The 26,755-nt window shown below is 36.0% G+C and overlaps 2 protein-coding genes and 1 long non-coding RNA gene across 8 annotated transcripts; 1 reads left to right on the top strand and 2 right to left on the bottom strand.

The window, feature by feature from the left end:
- Positions 1 to 887: 887 nt before the first annotated feature.
- LOC113286060 lies at positions 888 to 4,053 on the bottom strand. 6 transcript variants are annotated; one of them, XR_003329084.1, is made up of 10 exons: positions 3,863 to 4,053; positions 3,600 to 3,656; positions 3,348 to 3,412; positions 2,828 to 3,122; positions 2,438 to 2,690; positions 2,120 to 2,351; positions 1,794 to 1,969; positions 1,635 to 1,709; positions 1,319 to 1,469; positions 888 to 1,221 (listed from the first exon to the last, which is right to left on the bottom strand). It is a non-coding gene; the product is annotated as an uncharacterized LOC113286060 (long non-coding RNA). The 6 variants fall into 6 exon arrangements; XR_003329086.1 differs by having other exon boundaries at positions 1,635 to 1,969; positions 3,600 to 3,692; XR_003329087.1 differs by having other exon boundaries at positions 1,635 to 1,969; positions 2,828 to 3,137.
- Positions 4,054 to 14,613: 10,560 nt separating this feature from the next.
- On the top strand, positions 14,614 to 17,842 carry LOC113288906 (auxin transporter-like protein 2). Its single transcript, XM_026538060.1, has 8 exons — positions 14,614 to 15,041; positions 15,167 to 15,352; positions 15,465 to 15,577; positions 15,719 to 15,902; positions 16,003 to 16,100; positions 16,591 to 16,798; positions 16,907 to 17,164; positions 17,265 to 17,842. Exons 1-8 carry the CDS (start codon positions 14,880 to 14,882, stop codon positions 17,556 to 17,558), a joined length of 1,503 nt encoding a protein of 500 aa, XP_026393845.1. The 5' UTR covers positions 14,614 to 14,879; the 3' UTR covers positions 17,559 to 17,842.
- A 2,662-nt stretch (positions 17,843 to 20,504) lies between these two features.
- LOC113288905 (glycine-rich protein 2-like) lies at positions 20,505 to 21,614 on the bottom strand. Its single transcript, XM_026538059.1, has one exon. The coding sequence runs from the start codon at positions 21,498 to 21,500 to the stop codon at positions 20,862 to 20,864; it is 639 nt and encodes a 212-aa protein (XP_026393844.1). The 5' UTR covers positions 21,501 to 21,614; the 3' UTR covers positions 20,505 to 20,861.
- Between the last annotated feature and the right edge of the window lie 5,141 nt (positions 21,615 to 26,755).

Genomic DNA, 26,755 nt, shown 5'->3' with positions numbered 1-26,755 from the left:
CAAACAATATCCACCGTTAGATGAAAACCTGATTTTCATTCAAGCTTATATTTCTCAACCGTTATATCGAAAACTTAGCTTGTTATACACAAATGAAATGAACGCTTCTAGGTTTGTTAACCGTACCCAAACGTGTACATTGTTGGTTCAACAATAGTTAACCAAAAGGTTAGCCATATGAGCATTTCATACCAACCATATTCTTCTTCACCATAACTAGTTCAAATGACTCAAATGAACTAGTTAGAAGTTGTTCAATTGCAAGGAAATCTTATGTATTACACAAGACACAATTGAAGCAAGGATGATTTGATTCACTCGAATCGCTTCATGAACTTTATAGCCACGATTTGCAAATTACATCCTTAATCTTTATAAGTTTAAGTTCAGAAATCATCTTCAGATATATAACCTTCTTAAGTTCGCACACTAGGTTCGCGGACTTAAGAAACCGGACAGAGTTTACAAACTCCAGCAGAAAATCTCGGCAAAAGACCTTCCGCCGGTTCGCGGACTGGCACTACACCAAATTTGGTGATTAACAGCGGCAGGTGGAAGTTGCAAAGTGCGTCGCAACAGTTCAGCTCTGTTGCGAAAGTAGATATGCAATTTTTCACAACGGCTACATTTCCGTTGCAAATTTCTGGTCGCAACAGTTGTGAACTATTGCAACGTAAAAAATCGCAACAGTACAGTTGCGAAAGTAGATGGTCGCAACAGTTTACCGTAGTTGCGAAATTGAATGTTCGCAAGACCCAGTTGCAAACATTTTGCAACATAAAAAAAACACTGGTTTTGACTGGTCAAAACCAGATCAAAATTATAATTCCCCGCAACAAAATCAAATTATCCTGTTCATTTGGAAATCATATTAATCCAACAGAACTATCAAAAAAACTTAAATTGAGTGAACGTTATTAACCGTCTTAATTTTACAAATTCAACAAACTACTATCACTGAATTTCCAAATGTGAAAACAATTACATAATACCATAGCAACTATGAAGTCAGAATACCAAAGCACTCAACACTGAATTAGAATAAGATTGTAGATGGGAGCATCTTAGCTGCATCTATCGTGCACTTAACCGCATCACTAATCTTATGACCCAGTAGTGGCATGTAGTTGTGATGATGAGTATGACTTACCAGTGAATAAGTGATTGGTATCGTCACTCGTCGCTTCCTTCAAATTAAACTCAAACTCCATGGCTACAAGGCTACAAAAAATGATATATTAGTCAGGCAAATGCATACCCCATCATATTGAGATAACAACAACAACAACAAAAATTATAGGATGACTTCATTGCTTACCTAAATCAACATGGAGACATTGTTTCAAAACTTTACAAACAAAAACATGAGATTGACAAACAACTAAACTTCCTAGTTCAATTGAAGTATCCTGTATTACGGAGTATCATCGAAAAGGTCAGTATCTCTGGATCTTGCCAAACAACCCAATCTGCGAAAATGTAAACATGACGACAATAAGAAATTGGCATTCGACATACAGGAATAAGGAATAATCCCTTACTGGTATAATGAACTATTATAGAAATAAGCAACTGGACAAAACATCTCAATGCACAAGTGACGTACTAAAGAAAGTTATAGTATAAAATCATACCTTGGTTGGAATTTGACCCTTTTCAACATAGCCGACATTATGGGATACCATTGTTGTGCTGCTGGTTGATGCTTTCTAGAGAGAGAGAGGAAAAGCACAGAGTAAATAAGACTTAAATAAGAATGTTTACCTTGACAAATGAAAGCGTTATAGACATACATATTAAAGCCAAAAAGTATTATCATGATTGCCAATGTCTCTACGCCATCCTTGACTCCCTCATTATTACTTCCTGAAAAGAATCATGTTGCAAACCTAGATGGTTTTTCGCAAACTGCATCTCTATATTGTCATGGGAAAGCATGAAGGGACATGCCATGACTCCTACATTATTACTACAACAAAGAAGATAAAAAATCAGCTTCATAATCAAGTTGGTAATGGACAACCAAGTGAGACGAACAAAAAAACCATATCCCATATATGTATAAACATTTGACATCGAGATGATACATAAATTGCTCAAATTCTTCAGTTTTACTCACATAAGCAAGTTTAGGGGGAGATCTACCGACTCGAATTTGGAAGCAAATTGTCTCACCGACGCCATGGAGCTAAGATATAGCTCCGTAACATCAAATTTATCCGAAGAGTTTTCCTTTGATATTGTTTCCTTAACATCTTTACCTGCAGCTATATTCCACACTCCCATGACTACACGAACTCCAAGCATAGCAAGAACACGCGCAATCTCAGAACCAATACCACTTGAAGCACCTATACAAGTACAAATGCATCAAATCCTACATCAACCAATACCTATTTAAAATGATTTTCTTCAGGTATGAATCAATATAACTCACCCAAGATCTCCCTGAAACAAGCCATATACTTATTTCTCTCACCCATTTCATCAAACACCATTACCAGAACTAACAAAATCTTTAATGTCTTTATGAAAAATAAAAAATGAACCCAGTAAAGAAAAACATGAAATAAGAAAACCCATACAAAGAATTCAGTACTAGTTACCAGTAACAATTGCAGTAAGTCCAGTTCCAACAATCCCATGAGTTATATCTTCAGTTGCGTTTGAGTATCCGAAACCAGATGGACCTTTTCAAACAGAAAAGGCCTTAATACTTACTAACCAGCTGAAATAATGAAATACAAACACTCCTCTCACCTAGCATCATTCCAAATTGATAATAAAAAATTTAAACAGAAAATAAACAAGTTTATCAGTATCTTACCGCATTCAAACGCTCCTCCCACCCAGCATGCTTCCTTCCTCTGCCAGCCTTTTCTTAGACTGGTCAGACAAAGTCTTCTCTATGGCCTTCTCTGCCTTAGGTTTGTGAATACTTTCCATCAATACACGCTTGTTCTTGAACACATGCCTCAAGTACATATCATGGTACACGTGCTTGTCAATCTTTTTTGCCTCCATGTACTTGCAGAGAAACCTCCTGAGTATACACATCCTCCTAATTCAGATAACCTTGGTAGGCAACCTAGATTCTCTGGTACCCTTCCTCTCACTCTTACCTGTTCACAAAGAAACTACCAAATTTACCCATTGGTACCTCTATACAACACATGATATGAACCAGTCATTGAATGAAATACATTACATTACAAACTGAATAAGAGCACTATAATTTATATCAAATCAGTGAAACAATATCAACACCAGTACCAACTACATCTAAACATATAAATATTGACCCAAAATTGAAGTTCAACGAAAATGGCATATAAAGAAATGAGTACCTGCTCAATTACAAGCATAGATAAGCTTGAAATCCAAATATCAGCATTTTTCACCACTTGCCTAACTGAAACAACATCAACTCATCATGATGATCAGAAAACTTACATACATGTAACAATTTTCACAAATATTTGTATCTGAATCTAATCTAATTAAGAAATTATACGAACTATGGAAAAACCATACTAATCAACAACAATTTTTTCACAAATATTTACAGTAAAAAGACTTGTTGTCGTCTATCTTGTTACCTTTAATCCTGGATGCAATTCTAAAGTTGAATCAAGAGAAGGTGGGTATTCTTGCAGCTGAACAACCATCAATCGAAGATGAGATGAAGAACCCTAAGTTCATCAATCGGAAAAAAAAAAAACAATAATGAACTATACCCAAAACCCCTTAAACTCTACAAATCTAGTACGAGATGACATAACCCTAACTTTAGAACATGAAGGATATCTGACAATTGTTAGTCTAAACCCTAATAAGTTTTTCTCAAAATAAAAAAAATTACCCTAATAAAGTGGTTGGCGCGATTTGGGATTTGAGATCTCTGAAATCAGCAAATTCAAACTTGATTTGGGATAAACGAGGATAAAGGGATTTGATAATCATCATCACCATCATCATCAGTATGTGTGTATAACGATAGATGATTATTGCACCTCCAAACAAGAAGAAGAAGTTCAACCCCAATACTAAGAGAAAATGAAATAGCGAGAGAATAGAATGAAGAATGAGACTTCTGTTCGAGATAAGTCTAAACCCGAGTCAGTTTTGAAGCTGACTGAACACTGAATGGGCTGAAACCGAGACAGCTTAAAAGTGTGGGTAGCCACACTCACGAGTGGCACGCGTACAACTCCAATTTGTTGCGAATCATAACAGAAATAAACAGTCAAATTTTTCTCAACTGAAATTTGCAACTGAAAATTAGCAAAAGGGGATAAGCTGTTGCGAAATCTAGTTACTAATACTTGAATTTGGTGTAGTGTGGGTTCGCGGACTGGGTTCGCGGACTGGTACTCACGCAACAAGTTTGTCAACTCCAGCAGAATTTCTCTGGATGAGAAGTTTGGCAGTTCACGGACTGAGTTCGCAGACTTGGAAACAAGCCATTCTTCTGATTTCTCTTGATCAACAAAGTTCGCAAACTTTGGTTCAAGGGATAGGACTTATGCACATATGTGTTTCCACAACAATACTTATATCCATCATTGGTTATGTAATCTAAACTCTCATTCCAACCATTGAAACATTCTTAGAGGACGTTATACAGTTGTTACACCATTTCTCATCAAAGCAATTTTCAAAGTGATTGAAACATATCATGACTTTCGTCACTAGGTAAAGATAAACATGGTCGAAGTGAAATGCTTACCAACACATATTTCGAGATATAGATAGGCGAGGTATACTCGGATCGAAATACCAAATGTGTATAATCTAAGTATATATATAGGGTACGACTTTTTGTCTCAAGAAGTAGGAGATAAAGTAGATAGACTTTTGAGTGACAGATAAGTTCAAGTCTTCAGATACCTTTTTGTCCAGAAGTTTCACCGGTTCCTTGAGAAGTTCTTCTTCTTATATGATGAATCTCCATGAAGTTCTTGAGCTCAACTACACTTTTTATCCTAGTCCGGGACTTAGCTATAGTAGACTAGAAATCAAGACTTATAGTTTTGATCACTAACATTGACAAACATGCTTGAGATAGCAACGCATGCGAGTTCGATCGAGCAACGCTCTAACAGAGTCATTTGAACTAGTTATGGTTAAGATGAATAAGGTTGATATGAAAGTTTTCATATGGATAACTTTGGTTAACTATTGTTGAGCCCAACAAAGGTGTACACGTTTAGGTATAATCACTCATATCTAAATGAAGTTATTTTTCATTTATGTCTAACAAGCTAAGTTCGATCTAACGGTTGCAAGATATTAGCTTGAGTCTAATCAGGTTTTCATCTAAGGTGAATATTGAATACTTTTTTTATCAAGGTAACATTGATTGCAAACCCTGATTTGAAGACTATATAAAGGAGAACTCTAGCAACTGGGAAACCTAATCCCCACACCTCTTGTGTGATAGTAGTTGCGACTAGAGTTGATTCTCCTTTAGCCTTAGGTTTTTCCAAAACCCAGTAGGTTAACGACTTGGAGACTTCATCGGGATTATGAAGCCAGGCCCAACTATTTTCTCTGTAGATGCATGTTCTGATCTTGTTGTTTTCTATCGTGATTGAGTACTATCTCCTCTAAAATTGTCTCGAGATTTAATCTCCGATAGGCAAGATAAAAAGTAGTCACAAACATCTTCGTCTCATCGTTTTTGATTCCATAATACCTTGTTTCGCTACCATATGATTAAGATTATTGTGAGGTGATTCTTATTTATAGGATGTTCTTCGGGAATATAAGTTTGGTATATCAATTGGTTCATGTTCACCTTGATTTATCAAAATACGGATCAAAACTCATAGGTATATCCGTGGGAGACATATTTATCTATTCAATAGACTTTCTGTGTGAGACGGATTGGTTTATCAAGTCTTCGAATTTGGGTCGTACCAACTCTTAGTTGTGGGTGAGATCAGGTAAGGGAATCAAGTGCGTAGAGCCCTGCTGGGATTCAGAAACGTAAGTAACGTAACTGTACCTTGACCAGTGTGAGATTGGTTAGGGATCAACTACATTCCAGTACGAAGTTAACTTGGAGTAGTCTAGTGTTTGTAGCGGCTTAATACAGTGTGGTGTTCAAGTCTGGACTAGGTCCCGGGGTTTTTCTGCATTTGCGGTTTCCTCGTTAACAAAACTTCTGGTGTCTGTGTTATTTCTTTTCTGCATTATATTTGTTTATATAATTGAAATATCACCTGTTGTGCATAAGTTCAATCAATCGTGAATCCAACCTTTGGTTATTGATTAAATTGATTGACACTTGGATATTGGTTTTTGATACCGGCCAAGTTATTTCTTATGTTCAATCGGGCTCGCAAATTCCGATTTGTTTGATTGCAGATTGAATTGAGAAAGTGAGATATAACTCTTTGATATACTTTTCTTAAGATTGAGTCTGACTGTCTAGTTGATTCTCTTGAAAGTATATTGGAGTTAGTCCATACAGATTGCTAAATGAAATATTGGGTATGGTTGTTAGATCCCCGCTTTTTCAGTTAGATCAAGATTGAGTTGATCATTTTCAGCTTTCATAAGACATAAGTCTTCAAGAAGCTTCTTTTCTCTTTTTAGTGCAAGAGTGAGTTCGATTGCATACGAGAGGAACTCTTTACTTAGTTAATCTAGCTGAGATATTTTTATATTGATATAATCAATATTTTCTTTATCATCATGAAAATATTTCTCATAATCTGAATAATTGATTGTGAATACATGGCTTAACTTAACTTCTTCTTGAGAACATAAAGACATATTTTCAGAAGAGCAAGTAGAACTTGTGGAAGAAACCTCCTCTAAACATTTGCTAAAATTAAACCCATAGAGAGTTTTACTCAAATTTTGTGATACTTTAAGCCCCCTCTTCTTGAGCCAGATTCAGTTTGTCCTAAAAAAAACTTACACAAAGATGAATTGAGTTTGAAGATGCTTGAGAAAATGATTCACAATAATCTACAACTAGAAAATATTGAAACTGTTGATTTAATGTGAATAAATAATGGAGTTAGTTGTAGCTTAATGAATGATTGTATAGAATTACAAGTAAGGATATTCAATTCAAAATAGCATACTTTGCAGGGTATTATGAACATACCTAAGAATACTAGAGTGTCGAAGTCGCCAATAGTACCGGTGAGAAGAAGCTCTACACTTAAAGGTAAAGGAGTTACAAAGAATTTGTTTTGTGAGATAGATGGTTCAAATACTAAGCCAGTTGTACTTGATAATGATGAAGATATTGAAGATAGAGAAATAGGAGATGCTCAAGCTGCAGATATTGAACATAGAGAAGGTGATGAAAATGTTGAAGATGTAGATGTATTTGATCATGATTATTGGGTAAATCAAGCCATGCTAGATAGATAAATGGGAGCTTCTCAAGCTGATGATTATGTTTTTGAACTTGAGAACTTAGAGGAGGATGAGTGCCACCCTGTTGAGGACCCTGATACTTCACCAATATATGATAGTGATCAAGATAATGTTTGTATGGAGTATGATTCAGAAGAAGATAGTGGTGATTCAAATGATGATGCAAGAGAAGACAGTGGTGATTCAAGTGATGATGCTGGAGAAAAAATGATGAAGCTAACAGTCACACATTATTGCACTTATTGTTTTGGTTGGACTAGAATAATAACTAATTTGTTTTTTATGTTGTTGTTTAGGTAATGCCGAGAACAAAGATGAGAAGAAAGATGATGATGATGATCCTGAATAGTTCAATAATTTTAAAGATGAGAGGGCATTGAACTACCCTGATGAAGTTATTGAACAAGAAGAAGAAGAAGAAAAAGAATAAGGTTTGTTCCCAGATCAAGACCATGATGAACCTCTTGAACCCTCACAGATGGTGGTAGGTACATTATATCCTAATAAAAAGGCATCTTAAAGCCAATTGTGTACTTAAGGTGATTTCCAAAACCAAGACATATTAAAGAGCATTTTAAATTTTCTCATATGATTAATATTCCTTACCATACTGCATGAAAATCTAGGATATTAGTATTGGAATATATGCATGGAAATTATGAAGACAATTTTAAGATGGTTCCAACCTTTTGTAAGATGGTAAGTAACAAGGACAAGGACAATGTTGCAAACTTTTCTTACTGCAGGACTGACAATGCTTTTGAAACCATGGCTATTGGCTTTGGGGCAGAAATCAAAGGATGGCAAGAATGGTAAAAGAATGTTACTGGGTTTGATGCTTGCCATCTAATTGGTAAGTTTGGAGGTGTATTACTTGCTGCAACATGATTAGATGAAGAAAATAGATTAGTGCCATTGGTATTTGCAAGTCATAAACCATTAGGAACTGGACACAGTTTATCACTAATTTGAAACCAGCAATATATGGTCATCATATGCCTCCTACCTTCATCTCATACAAGCAGAAAGGCTTACTTGAAGCTGTTCCTGTTGTGTTTCCTGGCAGGCCTCATAGATATTTTTGGAGTATGTTTTGTTTGGATTTTTGTATGTTCATTGCATCTGCTGATTTTTTTTGGTTTATGTTCTCTTATTTGTATCTCATAAACTGCAGACACTTGTATCTGAACTTTAAAAAAAAAACTATAAATGGCATTTTTTAAACAGTTCATTGTGGCATGCTTCCAAAGCATATAAAATGCACCATTACTTGGTAATGTATATTCCCAAGTTACTTCCAGTTTTTATTATAATATTTAGATGTCATGTGTAAACATTTTTTAGTGTTATATGCAGCAGCAATACATGAATGCTTTGAAAGGGGTAAATCCCAAAGCACATCAATACCTTTTGGATGCTGGTCGTGAGTCTTGGTCAAAAGCATTTTTTGATGACACAAAGTAAATGTGAACACTTGAATAAAAAATTTAGTGAGTCCTTTAATGCTTAGTGACAAACCTATTTGCAAAATTGGAATGCTTTATAGTCATTTGGTGAATGCAAAATTTTATGAAAGGAGGAAAGAGGTTGAAAAATGGCCAGATGAAGGATTGGTTCCAAAGGAAATTAAGATGATAAAGAAGATATGCAAGTTAGTTGGTCCTTTTGATGTTAATCCATGTGTTTTTGGGAACTGTATGAAGTTACATCTGTTAACAATTCTGTTTTCACTGTTAATTTGGAAGAAAAAACATGTTCTTGTCTCCAATGGAAGCTTAGAGGGTTTGTCTGCATACATGCAGTTTGTGCACTAAAAGGATATAGACCAAAATGGCATAAGTAAGTTCACCCACCTTTTACATTTGTTTGTTTGTATTTTTGCTCTTTTTAATATTCAAACTTTTGTTAGTATTAACCATTTACTTTTGTTGTTGAGCAGGTACTGCTCTCCTTACTATTCTGTGGCAGCATTCAGGGCCACATATGCACTACATCCGAAACCATTGGATGATGTCAAAGACTTGGTCAAGGTAAGCACTTTCTTGGTAGTTGTACATTTAATATTCATAATATTCTTCTTTGTATAACTTCCTTTAGAGTTTTATTTCTCATTTTAGGGTTTCATTTCTCATTACTGTTTGGTTGCAGGAAAAGATGGAGCTAAACCCTCTTAGAAGTGTCAGGAAAACAAGAAGTCCCAAAGTTAAAAGGAGAAGGGCATATGATGAACCTCCACTACAACCCAGAGTGTATAAATTCCGCGGGTATGGGATTTCAGGCCGCAACAGTAGGGGATGTGCTAGTGGTGTTGTTGGTCAGAACTCTAAACCACAGAGACAGAGAACTCAAGTTGATGGTGCAACTCTCACAATCTTTGATACACCTATAACAACTTCTTCAAGATCTAAGAAGAGGAAAGCATATGATATACTAGTGCATCTACTTTAAAAACAGTTGGAACTACTAAGAAGCAGAAAGTTGCTCAAAATTTCACAAATGTTGGATATGCTAAACAAACAGTGAGCCAAACTATGACAGATCCAAAAGAAAAGATAGAGAAACCTAGCAAGGCAAAGAAAGACAAGAGGTTTTTTTTTTCTTTTATGAATGGTTATTTTGATACTGCAGTGATCCAGTTAATTTGTGAACTTTAAGTTCTTGTAAGAATGTAAGCACTGGTTGTGCTTTAGTCAACAACAATCGGGTTTTTTTTAACATCTTTTGTTATAACAGGATATGAAATACAGAATTATTTATTTCTTAAAGCAACTTCTTGCATATTACATATGGAGGTTTTCCCTAGTTGCTTACATATAGCGGCCATTTGGGTTGCAGAATCTCTAACCCTGTCTTTTGCAGCAATGAAGATGGCATCTGAAGCCCGTCTAAAAGCTTCACAATCCTGGCAGACAAGGTAAGCTATGTTATTATTGTGTTAATTTTTGCACATCTTCAGTGTGAGTTTGGATTTATAGAAAAGCAAACCTGATTATGCAGTAGACAATCATTGTAGCAGTGGTCTTCTTCTCTACAAACACAACAACTTTTGGTTGATGGTAACACAATGTCCTTGGATTTACAGTGGTCTGAAGCATCTTCAAACCATTCAAAATAATAACAGTTAGGTACGGTGCACTTGAAGAACATTTTTCCATAGTTTTCAGTTGTTGTAGATCTAAGTAATGCTCTCACACCAACACAGGGAATGTGCTTGCACCTAGAATTCAACCAAGGACACATGTGTGTGTCATGATTTCCTTGTTCACACATTGCACAATCAATCATGGATTTTTGTCCATATTCTTGTTGTTGCTACTACTTGGAGATTGTTTCTGACCTCCACCCATGTCTTTCTTGTGTTGTTTAAGTTTGAATATGATGAGTAACTAAAAGAAAATGTTGTCTAATTGACATGAATGAATTAGGGTTCTTCTTTGTTTTTTATAAGGTGGAGAAGATGAAGATAGCCGTTTTTCAGTCATGTCAATCTTGGTCGTTCATTTTGTTTGCACATGATCATGCCACGTGTTTTCTAGCCATTATGTTACTATCTGTTTGAGTTGCACATCCGAAGAATTTTCTGTCCATGTTGTTATTGTGTATGTGAGATGCACGAGCGAGGGATGTAGATGTCATTTGTTGTGTGCCAACTTGAGCTTAACGCCCTAACCCGCCGCTAGCCATTTTCTAAATAAAACGAGACACTTTTGAAAAATTCGAAGAAAAAAAAAGGGACATTTTATTTTACTATATTCAAATCGAGACCACTTTATCAAAATTCCCTCGTTTCTTTGAATAAACAGTAGCCCAACTTCTTGTTGGTTTACCATTCAAATATATCCTCACAGTCTTACTCTCTCCCAAGCTAAATCCCAGTGATAAAGGTAACTTCCTTTTCTTTTCCCCACTTTTTGATGAGCATTCAAAAATCATATCTCATGTTCAAATGTATGTTTAATTGCACACAATTGTAGTTGGAATTGAGATATTCTTCCTTGAAAAAAGGATTCAATGGTCCTGATTTTGGCTGCCAATATAGAGACCATAAAGGATTACTCAACAACATTATGCTGTTTCTTGAAAATATGCCTACATTTTTACACTTTAGATTTTGTGTATGTAAATAAAAACAACAAGCATATAGAATCCATTTTAAAGGCAAAGAAAACAAGCAGATAAATTCATTATAAAGGGTGAGAAAGAAGAAACTTTGTAAGCTGTAGCATGGCTTTTGGATACCAAAAAAGCAAACATGCATGCTTCCATACTCAAACTCAAAGCACATAAAATGAAAAAAGTAAAGAGCAATCTTGTAAAAGAGAAAAAAGAAAAGAAGATGAGGGAATATAATGGATTGGGTTCCTTTAATCATTTATGGAAATGAAACCACAAGTATCAATCTACAGGCTACAGCTTTTTTCTGAAACACTTCAAACTTTTTCACCAAATCTTTCACTAATTAGACTTCATAAAGACATTGGACAGAGGTTAATTAAAGAAGAAGAAGACTATGCATATTTGGCATTACTATCGATCCAAATAGAACTAGATAGAGACAAGATAATTGTTTGAGACTTGGGACAAGAAAAATTAACTCCAATATTAAACTTTACGTACTTTAGCTATTCACCAGCATAATGGCTCTGGAGTGGCATATTTCAAAAGCTTAAAGCATAATTTGTGGATTTCATGAATTAATCATAATTAAGAATATCACTTAACCCCATAGCTTTTCTTCATATGATCATTTCTGATAGGAAGCACAGTACTCATTTCATAATGGTGTGACCCGTCCCCATACCACCACCACCACAACCAAGCCCTTTCTGGCGTGCTTTTATTCCCATAGATTACATGCTATCATTGGTTGTTGAAGATACATGTCCTGCTCTTCAAAGTAATGTACTCAGAAAATAGGCATGCCACCAATGTGATAGTTAATACCGGGCTATATCAGCGATACGAGTTATTTTCAAATCTGTCAGTTGTATCGGATCGATATATCGGTCGCATGTTCGTAAAAAATACTGTCAGAAAAAACATGTCAGTGTTATTAGCAGGATTTGGTTTAACGTTTCGATTCGGCTAAGGGGTGTTTCCCTGAAACCTCGGGTGATGAATATTGAACAGACTTACAGCGACAATTTAACCCACTCTCACTCGGCCATAAACTCTGGAAACTGAAGGAGTGATCTAGATGATGAGCATGCCAAGATAAGTCACTGATCCACATCATGGATGTCTTGGGTCCAACTTACAGTGGCCCATAAATTTCTACACTTTGACAACAAAAAAATTCATAATTTTGAGGTTTAATTTAGTAAGTGAGGTTAAGAAGGAACTCATTCTTATGTAGTTAAGAATGAAGTTAGAGGCAGACATAATGAGTTCCCATATATCAGTGGGTGTCCAAATATCAGATTCGAGGCGGGTAGCATGGTCGTTACGATGTCCCTAATCCATTTGAAAACATTTATACTTGCACAAGCAAGGACAATTCCCCAAGTAAATATTTCGTACTAGACAAAATTTTTACAGCTATCGAATTCAAGCGTGGCTAATTTTTTGGTATTAAGTAAATAAACTGAGGTTAATATAGCTTATTAGGGGTTAAGTAATGTCTGCGGGGGTTGAGTTAAACCTTCTTGGTTAGAGTAACAGAGAATTACTAGTACAAAGAGAGTCAAACACATGAAAATTTCAGAGGGAAAGAAGGAATATCATCAGTATTTGTTAATTTTAAGAGGTTTAGTTTGGTTTCCCCAAGATTTAGTTTTAGAAACCAAGAGATTTGAGTTTTTCTATGTTCTCATTTTATAATACAGTCCATAACCAAGCTTAGTTTTCATAAACCATGCTGAACATGGGTAAAGAGAACCTACTTTAGTATTCATAGAGAGGAGTAACTACTGGTACGATGGCAAGCACCGATATCTTAAACCTTCTCATAACCCCTTATAAGCTTGCCGCTCGAATGAATTGTCCAGAGGGTATATGAATGGCGACTCTCTAACTAAAATTGTGGGATTTTGTTGACTTACCGTTAGAGGTAGGTATACAAAATTAAGATTTGGTCCTAAAGGTGATGGGATATTATTTTTTGGGTTCTCTTAAATTCTTAACTCTACTGCTGCCTCTCTCGAGATCATCCCTAAAGCTTCCACGTGACAAAAAGTAAGCACGCTCGTTGTGTGCAATCATACGGTCTACCTTATTCAATTATGTTTATAACGTCTGGTTAGAGCCACTAAAAGTGTTTAATGACCTACCCATGACATGATTAGTCAGAAACACTGGTATGGAAATGGACTATCATCTGTGGGTTAGTTCTACTTCCACCACCATGCAAAAAGAAAGATGGTGAATGAGGAAACAGATGTAGACATCACTAGCAATGAGGTTCTTACAGACAAAATTCCAAACTTAGAACCAACTGAAAACCTTGTTAACATATTGAATGGTAGATGCATGCAGCTTACATGAGATAAATTTTCGGGTAGTATCATTGTCGGCAACAAATTCTGTCCATTGTCTAATAATGCAAATGAGACAATGGACAGAAGAGTGCGGGACAAGTGCATACGCTATAGTTTTAGCATTATTCGGCCATATAATTATTGCCACGGACCGTACAGATACACACAAGAAGCATTTCGTATCATAAAAATACAGAAAAATTATCATTCAAGATGCATTTTTATATACTTTAAGAATTTGCGGATGTTCGCTTGGGTCTCTCTGCCTCGACAGTTTCATGCATACACGGTATCATAGAACAAAATGTAGCTTAAAAAAGTTGGACATAAAATAGATAGCAGTGAAACCTAACTTAGCTCACATACAAAGGCACTTGCTTAGGTTGGTCCCGGCTCCTGACCAGGTCAAATGTAAGCCTAACTCTCCTGAACTGGTCTTTGAGTAATTCGACGATGATGAGATGACTGAGTTAGGTAACAAAAGTAATGAGAGTAATTAACTAGGGAATGGTGTAACTAAAAATTAATTAACTGGGGAACAGTGTAAAAATTATGGGGTAGAACTTACTCATTCGTGTGGGAAAGAGTGAAAAAATATTATGTCCTCTGCAACAAATTACTAGTTTTTATTTAATGCACTTACAAAACAGATTAAATTATTATAAAGGACAAAAACACACACAATTTTTTAAATCAATACCACTAAAATCTGAATCAGAGAGAGTTCAGCGATGAAAGCAGTTTTCTTCTGCATACTCTTTTCTTTTCTCCCAAAACTTACTACTACTACTACTACTTTATATAGCTTTCAAACATGCCTTTTACAGCATCCAAGACTCCCATTGTCTTGTATAAATATCCTTATTCAGGCTTGTTTCTTCTTTAAAACCTCAGAATCTCTCTCATTCAAACCAAACACCCAGTGATTCTTTTTTAACCATAACCCCATTTTGAGAGTAAGAAAATTACAGTGAGTTGAGTGAGTAGAGGAACAAAAAGAAAATGGAGGGGGGATCAGATAAGGTGGTGGAGACAGTTATAGCTGGAAGCTATGTTGAAATGGAAACAGATGGAAAACCAACTACTTACAAAACAAGACTCTCTAAGTTTTTATGGGATGGTGGTTCTGTTTATGATGCTTGGTTCAGCTGTGCTTCAAATCAGGTACTTTGTTTTTTTTTTTCTTTTTCTGTTTCTGTCTTTGGGCTTGTGTTAATTTCATCTACCATTGTCACATTTTAGTTAGTTTTGTTGTCTCATGACATTTTTTGGTTTTGTGTTTTGTGCAGGTAGCTCAAGTGCTGCTAACATTACCATACTCATTTTCACAACTTGGGATGTTATCAGGGATTTGTTTCCAGTTGTTCTATGGATTGTTAGGGAGTTGGACAGCTTATCTCATTAGTGTTCTGTATGTTGAGTATAGAACCAGAAAAGAAAGAGAGAAAGTTGATTTCAGAAACCATGTTATCCAGGTTTGTTTGTGCTTTGATTTCCCATTTTTCACTTTCTACTACATTTCAACTTAACTTTTGTTTTTGGTTTTAATTTTCTAACCTTTTTTTTTTTGTTTTGGTTTAACAAAAGTGGTTTGAGGTTTTGGATGGATTGCTTGGGAAACACTGGAGGAACGTGGGTTTAGCATTTAACTGCACATTTCTTCTGTTTGGATCTGTTATTCAACTCATAGCCTGTGCAAGGTACTGTCTATAATACTCTACTACATACAACAGATTAGCAGCTAGAGTACTATATATCCTAGTTTTTCATTTTTCTAATTTTAAAACAGAATCAATTTCATAAGATAATGTTTAGTTTTTGTTTTCTGTTTGGTTTTGCAGCAACATATATTACATAAATGACAACCTTGACAAGAGGACTTGGACATATATATTTGGAGCTTGTTGTGCTACCACAGTCTTTGTTCCTTCCTTTAAAAATTACAGAATTTGGTCTTTTCTTGGACTTATTATGACTACTTATACTTCTTGGTACCTCACCATTGCTTCCCTCCTTCATGGCCAGGTATATTGTAGATCACACTTACTGCTATTTTTTGTTCTTCATTTTCTCAAAAAAAGAAGAAAAAATGGGGTTTGATTATTTATGCTGAACTTGCATGTAGGTTCAAGATGTGAAGCATTCAGGTCCGACCAAAATGGTTCTATATTTCACAGGAGCAACAAACATTCTCTACACATTTGGTGGTCATGCTGTTACTGTGTAAGCCAACAACAAAACCCAACTCCCATCCCTAGTATTTTGTTTGAACTTGGCATGCATATAAATAATTCTAAAAATGGTGACGGATCTTGTACGCAACAATTTTTTAGTTTTTACACACATCTCCAACATAAGAGTTGGGTTAATACTATTACCCAACACTTTCATTTTCTTTCCCATGATTTATCGTTAGTTAGTCCAATGTAGAATGAAACAATACTGAGAGATTCGAAAAATGATATAAAGAGTGGCACACTGTCAAGAATACAGTACAATATATATATGTATGTAGACTGTCAGATAAAGACTGAGGAAAAGCAAGAACTCTAATAAATCACACCATATATCAGTTGACAGATACATAACATAAGCGCATATTTTGAGATTTGTGCAGCGAATTGAATTACCGTAGGTAGGATGATATGTCAATCTATGAAGTGTGTTGTAGTATTAAAGTAGGCTTTTGACTCTCTGGTCCGGTGTATTACAGAGAAATTATGCACGCAATGTGGAAGCCCCAGAAATTCAAAGCAATATATCTCATGGCAACATTATATGTACTGACACTGACATTACCATCTGCAATATCTGTTTACTGGGCCTTTGGAGACTTGCTTCTAAATCACTCCAATGCTTTTGCTCTTCTCCCAAAATCACCACTCAGAGATATGGCTGTTGTTTTAATGCTAATCCATCAGGTAAACCACACAACAACAGCATTTTGTTTGTACAATCTATAATTTAATCTTAGCTTATTTTTATATTAAAAAACTAATCTCATTGATTTTGTTCTTTGAATTGTGCAGTTTATAACATTTGGGTTCGCATGTACGCCATTGTATTTTGTATGGGAGAAAGCTATTGGAATGCATGAATGTAAAAGCTTATGCAAACGTGCTGCAGCAAGATTACCAGTTGTGATCCCCATTTGGTTCCTTGCTATTATCTTCCCATTCTTTGGTCCTATCAATTCAACTGTTGGATCTTTACTTGTTAGCTTCACTGTGTACATCATTCCTTCTCTTGCTCACATCCTTGTCTTTAGATCTGCCGCTGCTAGAGAGGTAAATAAGCATTAGTACATACAGTTTACTTAATTTTCTTGTGGTCACTTCATGGTCTAGTTTTGATTTTAAGGTTTCAATGTGTGGTGTTTATGTGCAGAATGCAGTGGAGCCACCACCAAAGTTTTTGGGAAGATGGGCTGGAGTATACTCAATTAATGTATTTGTAGTGGTGTGGGTATTCATTGTTGGTTTTGGGTTTGGTGGTTGGGCAAGTGTTATTAATTTTGTACATCAAATTGATACATTTGGACTCTTCACTAAATGTTATCAATGTCCACCACCTGGAGGACCACTCCCACCATCACCACCACCAATGGCACACCACTTCCTCAACTCCTCTTTCGCAGCTCCACCGTCTCACCACCACGGCGTTCATCTCCACAGGCAATAATCACCCATCCATACCTCCTATGTCACTGTTAGCAACTGTCTTTGGGTTCACACCCTGAAAATCGAGAAGTGAAAGAACTTTCTACATGGGAGAATTGAGTTTTGTTTAGGTTGCAAGATCATTCCCTATCAAACCACATCTCTGCCGTATATCTAGCTTAGTCTCATTAGGATTTTTCAAGTATTTATGTAATCAAACTGTCTGAAGAATATTTTTTTACTCTTTTTTTAATATATGTAATGCTAATATGCTATTAAACCTTATGCAAGCATGAGTCTTATTCCTTTTCTTGCCTAATTGCCATGGTTAACAATTTGAAAATCGAATAAGGAAAAACCATTTTACTGAAAGTAAAAAACAGGAGGGTTTTAATCACTTAACCAAGTTGCATTTCTTTTAACCACTTTGGCCATTATACTATTTTTCTGGCCTTCTTGGGATGATGGCCAAAAAACTGTATTGCACTTGCATCATGTAAAAGAAAGCCCCAATTATGATGCTCACTGCTTGCTTATACTCTTGAAGTGTCGCTAGCTGTTGTAATCGCCCTAGCTCATTGGGAAATATCCACATCTTTTCTTGCATAAAAAGAAGATCGAAAGTGGGAGTACATATTCCTATCTGGCATCTGCTGGATGGGATTGGGGAAAGGAGTGATGCATGTAGCATGTCCACCAAAACAAAAAAGCAAAGAACCAAAAGAAAAGAAAGGGGAAAAATAAGAAATTGACATCTCTACAAAGGAAGTTGATGCATATCATGCAAAAGAGTTCGGTTTTGATTACATTCCGAAAACTAGTTTTCATTTCCGAACCAAACCAATATAATATACACCAAGAACAGATAGATCAGTGTACCAAGACAGAACCATCAAAGGCTAAGGGATTCGGTCTCAAATGTGTTCCTGGCCAACCTGTAGATGCAGTCCAAAGTAATGACATAGGTGTGTCATTTGCTCAATTCTACAACCTGGTGGGCCTTCAAAACTCATCCGATACACATGATACAGATATTGAAGTTTTCTTTTGTTTGGTAAAAGATGGTTTTCTTGTTGTGTAACATTATTGCGGAGGGAGATGGCAGAAAAAGAGTGCAAAGGAAAGCTCTTTTGTTTTTTGTGTAGTTGTTCTTTCCTCCTTGTTCTTCATTGCAGAGATTCCCGACGAATATCAGAAAATAAGAGCGTTAGAGCAAAAGTGGTTGTGAAGCTTTAATGCTTTCTTTCCCTTTTGGATTACAAAGCTCTGATGGTTTTAAAAGTTGACAAAATCCAACTCAGCTTTTCTTTTTTGTTTGCCAGATCAAAGTTTTGTTGCTTTTCACCAAATTGGGATGCAAACAAAACTGGCAAAAAATTAACATAAAGAAAGTGCCAACAAAATAGCAACCAAATCTCTGCACAAAATAATACTTTGAACAGTGAAGTAAAGACTGGGATGCTCGTCATTAAATTTTGAACAGTGGAAGGAAAGACTGACTGGGATGCCCGTCATTAAATTTCAAACACTGCAAAGCCTGTAGCATCTTCGTTCAAAGCCAAACCCTTTCGTACTTTACAAAACAACCCAAAATTTTGAACTTGTCATTGTGTCACCCTCAACCAATTAATATACTTCACACATATACCCCTCAACTCTAATGGAAGGACACTGGTTTATGAATGAGAAAGACCAGTTGCTTATCAACAAAAAAGAAATCATTTCATGCTTCATGAGTTATAACCATCCATACATGTTCTCTATCAAGTACAAGTAGGGGATCGCATGTCTTTCATAAAGCAAATTGTAGCAATGTGGATAAGGGCACTTGGTAAGGGACTCAAAAGAGACAAACGCACAAGGTTTGGAACATAGTCATGCCAAGTCTAAAGACAACAAATACATATATACAAAAAATTGGGTCCTCCAGCAACCAAGGAACTGAGTAAACTCAAATCAAACTCAGGGAGTTGTCACGACTCACAACTCAGAAGTTGGCGTTCAGGATTAAAAACTGATATATACTATACAGAAACAAAGAGACTCGAAATTAATTTGAGATAAAAAAGAAACATTAACAGGGACTTGAAGAGGATAAAAAGTTTGTCTAATCTAAAGAGAATCGATCATTTCGATGAGTATAATCATGGTTAAAGAATTCTCAACTTCAAGGAAAAGATTTAAACAATGAATGATAACCCCTAGGAAGAAGGGAAATGGTCCTAATCCAACGTATCTTATTCAGTCACATCCAATATTCGTGACCAGCTTTATCAGGAACCAATATCCCACATTAAAAGGTCTATCTCACATTGAAAATGATCCCCATTAAAATATCCATCAAAATTTAATAATCCAACATTAAAGAATGAAAAGAACATTTGTTTCCAACCATTAAAACATCCACAGAAGAAAAAGAAAAAAAACAGAAAAAACAGAAAAAAAAAGTAACACCAAGGAAGATACTAGAACAGTGAACATTGAAATTTTGATCGCTAGAGTTGGATGATAAACATGAATCTGAGTACCTGATTAAGATAAACGCACAGATGGCTAGACATATAAACATGAACAGGAACCAATATCCCCCATAACAGAGGTCCATCTCACAATGAAAATGATAATAAAAAAAACAGACAAAAAATTAACACAGGAAGATACTGAAACAGTGAACATTGATATTTTGATCAATAGATGATCACTAGAACAAGATGATAAGCATGAATCTGAGTCACTAATTAAGACAAATGCAGAGAAACCCAGATATATATGCTTGAACAGGAACAATAATCCCCATTAAAATATCAATCAAAGAAAAGGATAATGACCCAACATTAAAGAATGAAAAGTATCCACAGAAGAAAAAAACCCTCAACAGGAAAATAACATAAAACACCAGAACAAAATGATAAGCATGAATCTGCATAACTGAAGAAGAGAATGCAAATAACACAGAGAAACAAGATGATATAGACTAATTAAACCATATATCTCTATTATATTCAGAGAAAGAGAGAGTACATCAATATCTTTCAAACACCAGTTCTTCCAATCAACATGTTCGTACTCACTCTTCAAAAGTAAAAGACTCCATAACTTAAAGACCACCAAGAAGTAAAGACTAAAGACACGTAAATAAAAGTAGCATATCCGGTAAAGAGTAAGACAGAGAAAATGAAGTACAACACTTGCCCTTGATCAAACTCTATGAACAAAAAATTGTTCCAAAAGACAAACCCCCAGCAGTACGAAAGTAAAAAAGAACAGAAAAAGACTCTAAAAGATAGATTTGAACGTTCATACCCTCTTTTTCTTTGTCCCGATTCTAGTTTCCACCGCCGTTGGGGCATTCACGAGCAAAATGGCCGGAACCACCACAGCTGTAGCAACTACGGTCACCACCACCACCACCACCTCTGCTGCCGCCGCCATAACTTCCACCGCCTCCACCACCACTCTTAGCCTGAGTGCATTCCCTAGAAAAGTGACCAGACTCACCACAGTTGTAGCAGCTTCCACCGCCTCTACCACCACCGCCTCCATAACCACCACCACCACCAGAACCATAACCACCACCGCTACCACCGTATCCACCTCCAGAACCACCTCTGCTTCCATAGCCACCACCACCAGATCGGTCATCAGAACCATAGCCACCACCACCGCCACCTCGACCACCTCCTCTTCCACCTCCACCATAGCTATCACCACCACCTCCTCCGTCACCTCCCTTAACATTTTCACCACCAGGACCAGTAACGTTCACAGCCTTAGTTCTTCCATCACCACCAGTTTCAATCTCGAACTCTACTTGCTCATTCTCAGAAAGACTTCTGTAACCATCAGATTTGATCGATGATTGATGAACAAAAAGATCTTCACCACCATCATCAGGAGTTATGAAACCAAAACCTTTCGTAGTATTAAACCACTTAACAGTACCAGTTGATTTTTCTTGTGCCATTCTCAGAAAATGAAAATTGAATCAGGAATGAAAAACAAACCCTAATTCAAACAAAGAAAACCCTAGAACAAAATGAAGAAAGAGTGTGTGAAGTTGTTTGCTCTCTCTTCTTTGCTTGCTTTTTATTTATGCTGGTGGGGAATATCGAATATTTATACTAGACCTTTAAAATCGAATCGACTGCCACGTCATTCTTGTGAAAATATCTAGAGTTATAGACTCTTCCATCGAGGATTTCGGATGACAATTGACGGTCCCAGATTGAGGATTGGAACGCTTACAGCCGTTGGATTTTCATTTAGGTTTTTTTTTAATTCTGCTGATATACTTCTGTTGTGGAGAGAGACTGAGTGCGGTGCGGAGGTGGTTGTAGACTTGTAGTTCTCTGTACCACTTCAATTTCGTCGTTTTGTTTTTCGATTTTTCCACAAAACATTGCTAATGGGTATATACCAAATTACTAAAGGGTGCACCGGTTTTAAAGCTTTATGATGTTTTATTTGCATCTGAATTTTGGAACTCCCTTAAATAAATTGGTATCCCTGTTAGTTGTTAGGCAGAAGGTGGAGTGTGAAAACGTTTGGGTTTTCTCTCGGTGAAGTTAATGAGCTTAAAGAGGCCTACTTATTGTGGATAATTAATTTCGATTAATTGTATGATCGAATCAGAAAACAATAAAACAGCGTATGGATATTAATTAAAGTTGTAGTTTCAGAAGAAAATTTGTTTATAAGAATATCAATAATGAATAAATTTAAATTACCGAAGAGATATGATCAAAGAGTCGAACTGGATGTATTTAGAGAAACCGCGATGGGATGTGTGACGAGACAAGTCAGATAGTGTGTGTGACCTAGAGAGTCAAAATTGGTCAAAATTTATCTTTTTATTTTAAGAAATGTGCCTCTTTAATCCATCCCCATTACATGATGCAGAATTCCACCTGTCACTAGGAAGATGTTGGTCGTCCTGTATTTATGCACAGCAATCTCATCTCACGCAATTTATTGAAGAGAAAACGGTTACTAGGCCTCTTGAGTCCCACCCGCTTGATTCTTTTTCCGGCGAGATTGCTACCCAAGGCCACTAGTCTATTGTCCTGGTATTGGAGATGGTTAAGACTCGCATCCGTTCATTTTCTTTTGGACAGGTTGGACACTACTAACACATTTTACATCTCAAGAAAATAAGCCTGTTATAGGGACGGCATGGTTTATTAGAGGGGCCAATTAGGATTGGTAACTAAATGCTCGATACTAAACGTAGCTGAATTATGTCTGGTAATCAAATACTCGATACGAACCGTAACTTGGTTATGGTTCGTAAACTAAAATGGTTACCAATCGTAATTGAAGAAAATTCTCAGATATAAGAACATACAGTTGGTAGTTGAATTCGATACCAACCGTAACTGAATTACGGCTGGTAACCGAATCCTCGATACGAACCGTAACTTAGTTATGGTTCGTAAACTAAAATGGTTACCAACCGTAATTGAAGAAAATTCTCAGATATAAAAACATACAATTGGTAGTTGAACTATTACCAACCGTAACAACGTCAAAATCTCAATTTACGGTTCATAATAGAGTTAAAATCAACCGTAACTCACATAAGTCCATAAACTTCAATTTCAATTTTCATCTAAAACCCTATTTTTGATAGAAATTAAACTTAAATCGAACAAAATAAACTAAACCCTACTTGGATTTTTCAAAAGTCATTACACTACACTTGATTAATTTTTGAATCGTCGATTAATCGAAGACGAAGAAAACTTTGAGTTTTAATGGAGGTTACGGTCGATGGGAGGAGGAGAAGAGAAGAAGAAAGAAAACAAATTTTCAATTTAGTTTCGATTTAGGTTAAAAAATGGGAAGAGTAATCTAGTCAATTTGCATCCCTTTTAGGACATCCCCTAACCAACTAAAGGGACACTACTCACTCTGCCTCCCCTCTAATAAAACATGCCGCCCCTATAACAGGATTGCAAGAAAAGTATAACACACTCTCATTTTTACTAAAAACATATGCATTATTATTTTGATGAGTGATGATTCTTTCACACTCCTGCTTTCACATTATCCTACAGTTTAAGAGGTATTTTTCTTAATAAAATATAAACGGTAGGATAGTTGAAACTAGTATTTTTCCGATGTATTTAGCATTACATATGTACAAAAAATGAGCTAATTTTAAAATATCAAACCTCACCATCTACCGATCTTAATTTTAACGGTTAAAAATTCATTGATTTTTGATGGTTGATTTTCAAAGTAACAGAGTTGATCTATTTGCATCTCTTTCCACAAAACCATGGCTATTACATAAGGTCTGGCGAAGCTTTCCAAATTCTTTCCAACCCTCAATCCATGTGTCCTTATTATTATTGTGGACGAATAACGAGTACCTAATTCTAAAGGAAAAGATATAAAACTATGATCCGCTTTTATAAAATCAGAAAATGGTTTCTCATTTCCTAAAAACAAGTCAAACTGTTAGAGCATTGCTCGGTCGAATTCAAAAATGTTGCTATCTCAAGCTTGTTATCAAATTTAGTTGTCAAAACTATATCTACAATTAGTTAAGTCTCGGATTAGGATAGAAGATGTGGTTGAGAAACGGACATCACGACAATCATCATTGCGTTCTAACGTGTGAAGGCGAAGAGTCAACCGAAGCTTTTGGAGAACTTCATCAACAAAAGGTAAGTGAAGACTGAACCACATATTTCTCAAGTTATATTCACCTTTCTATCTTTGAGACGTTGTCGCTTAACTAATTAGACTGTCGTAAGCATATCAAGAATTTCGAGTCAAGATTCTTCTTGTAATTAGTCTTCGAAATATGACTAAGCTTAATGAACATTTCATACTTGATGAATTTCGGTTGCAAAAATAAATTGTTCGCAACCAAAATCATGATTCAAGATCATCATTCGAAAATATCCTAAAACAGTGATATGTGTCATTGATGTTATTCGGTAATGTTTCGAATCAATTTAGAGAAATATAGAACTATTATAAATTCAGATATAAGATATTGTACATATCAGTCTTACAAACTGGGAAAGCTATTATAAGCCTGAAGCCGTAATACATGTACTCAGTACACGTAGCAGAGTAGTTATATGTCGACAAACAGGAACTCGTGAATCCGGAGTACGCAAACCAGTACGCGTACTAGAAAGGAACTGTTGTTACGGAACCAGTTTGGTATCCATGCTGGTACACGTACCATAAAAGTTTTGTGGACTCCAGAGCGTGACTATGTATAAATGATACCCATACCAGTACGCATACCATAAAAGTTATGTTCGTTATTTTTGAATGGTATCCATACCAGTACGCATACCAAAATAGTTTTGTGAACTCTGGAACTCGGTTATGTCTTAAGGTTTACATACCGGTACACGTACAACGACATAACTGTTCACAAACAGGTTAACTACTTATACTTTGTACGCCTACTTACCATATCAATTAAATTCTTATGCACATAAAATTAGTTCTTCGATATAATTAGCATTTGAATAATCTTTATTCTTATTTATAAAACACCATAGACATATTTGATCACTTGATTGTAACTCGAGTTGAGTCTTAAGTGTCTATGTAAATGTTCAAGCTTATAGTTCAGTAGTCTAGCTTTGGTTAACAATTCATGAGCGTGGTCTTATACACGGTTTGGTTACGCTTCATCTGACGGTGGATGTTGTGTGGAAAAAGTATCACTTTTTATGAAATGGAGCTAAAGTATCACTTTTCTGAAACAGCGCGAAAGTATCAATTTTTCTGAAACGGCGTGAAAGTGTCACTTTTCTATAACGATGCGAAAGTATCAATTTTTCTGAAATGGAACGAAAGTATCATTTTTTCTGAAATGGGGCGTAGTGGTGTCATTTTGTCAAATTCTTCGGTCGGCCCTCCCACCGTGGCAACAGTTATACTAGTTAATAAATTTAAACTACCGAAGAGATATGGTCAAAGAGTCGAATTGGATGTATTCAGAGAAACCGTGATGGGATGTGTGACGAGACAAGTCAGATAGTGTGTGTGACCTAGAGAGTCAAAGTTGGTCAAATTTTATATTTTATTAAGAAATGTCCCCTCTTTAATCCATTGCATGATGCAGAATTCCATTTATCACCAGAAAGATGTTGGTCGTCATGTATTTAGACTTAGTCCTATGGTCTTCTAATTTAGCAGTTAGATTGGCCATCCACATCATCTAGGGCAACCACCTAAGTTCTATGGGGTGGCGAATCTAGCAGCTAGATTAGAGGACCACGTCAGCGGGACCACCATCTAGCGCTGAACGGTTCAGCGCTTTTTGGTTTAGCGCTTTAAATCTCAGCCTTTTAGATCAGAAATTTTTCTCTCAACGTTTTGGTTATTTTTTGAGCGCTGAACGGTTAAGCTTTTGAAACTAGCTGCTAGTTGAACTGCGAGCAAATGCTAGGAGAGAGAAGTAGCAGGTACATGTGTTAACTTTTTTCTCACACTTATTTTTTGATTTGCAACACTTTTTAGCCAATCTAGCAGCTCAATCTAGCCCATAAGACTTAATCTTATGCACAACAATCTTATGATCTCACGCAATTTGTTGAAGAGAAAATGGTTACTAGACCTCTTGAGTCCCACCCGCTTAATTTTTTTTCTCCGCCGAGATTGCCACCCAAGTGGTTGAGTCGTGGTATTGTAGATGGTTAAAATTCGTGAATACATCCGTGCATTTTCTTTTGGACGGGTTGGGCACTACTAACGGGGTATTACATCTCAAAAAAAAAAAAAACTGTCATTTTTGCTAAAAATTTATGGCGTTACTTCCTCCGTCCTAATATTAATTGACCTAATAATGCAGTTTAGAAATGATTTATCTCTCCAATTATACCATGAATATTCGTAAATTTTATATCATTGAAAAGCATTTTAAAACACCTACTAACAAAATTGAGTTTTTTCACGTCATTTCGCTTCCCTACTTACGTGGATATGGAAATCATAGTGAATGTGTTTTTAGGTTTTTCCCATATGAGGGATAGGAAAGGGATAAAAGGCTTGAGTCTCACCCACTTGCCAACAAGATTGCCACCCACGGCCACTAATCTATTGTCCATTATTGGAGATGGTTAAGATTCGTGGACACATCCGTGCATTTTTTTTCTGGACAGGTTGGGCACCAACACAATGATACACTTTCCTTTTTGTTAAAAACTTATGCATTGTTAATCTTTTGATTAATTAGTGTTAAAT

This window comes from Papaver somniferum, chromosome 6 (genome assembly GCF_003573695.1).
Source record: "Papaver somniferum cultivar HN1 chromosome 6, ASM357369v1, whole genome shotgun sequence".
NCBI classification, from domain to species: Eukaryota; Viridiplantae; Streptophyta; class Magnoliopsida; order Ranunculales; family Papaveraceae; genus Papaver; species Papaver somniferum.
The sequence above is the reverse complement of the archived record's forward strand: the minus strand, read 5'-3'. Positions and strand labels throughout refer to the sequence as shown.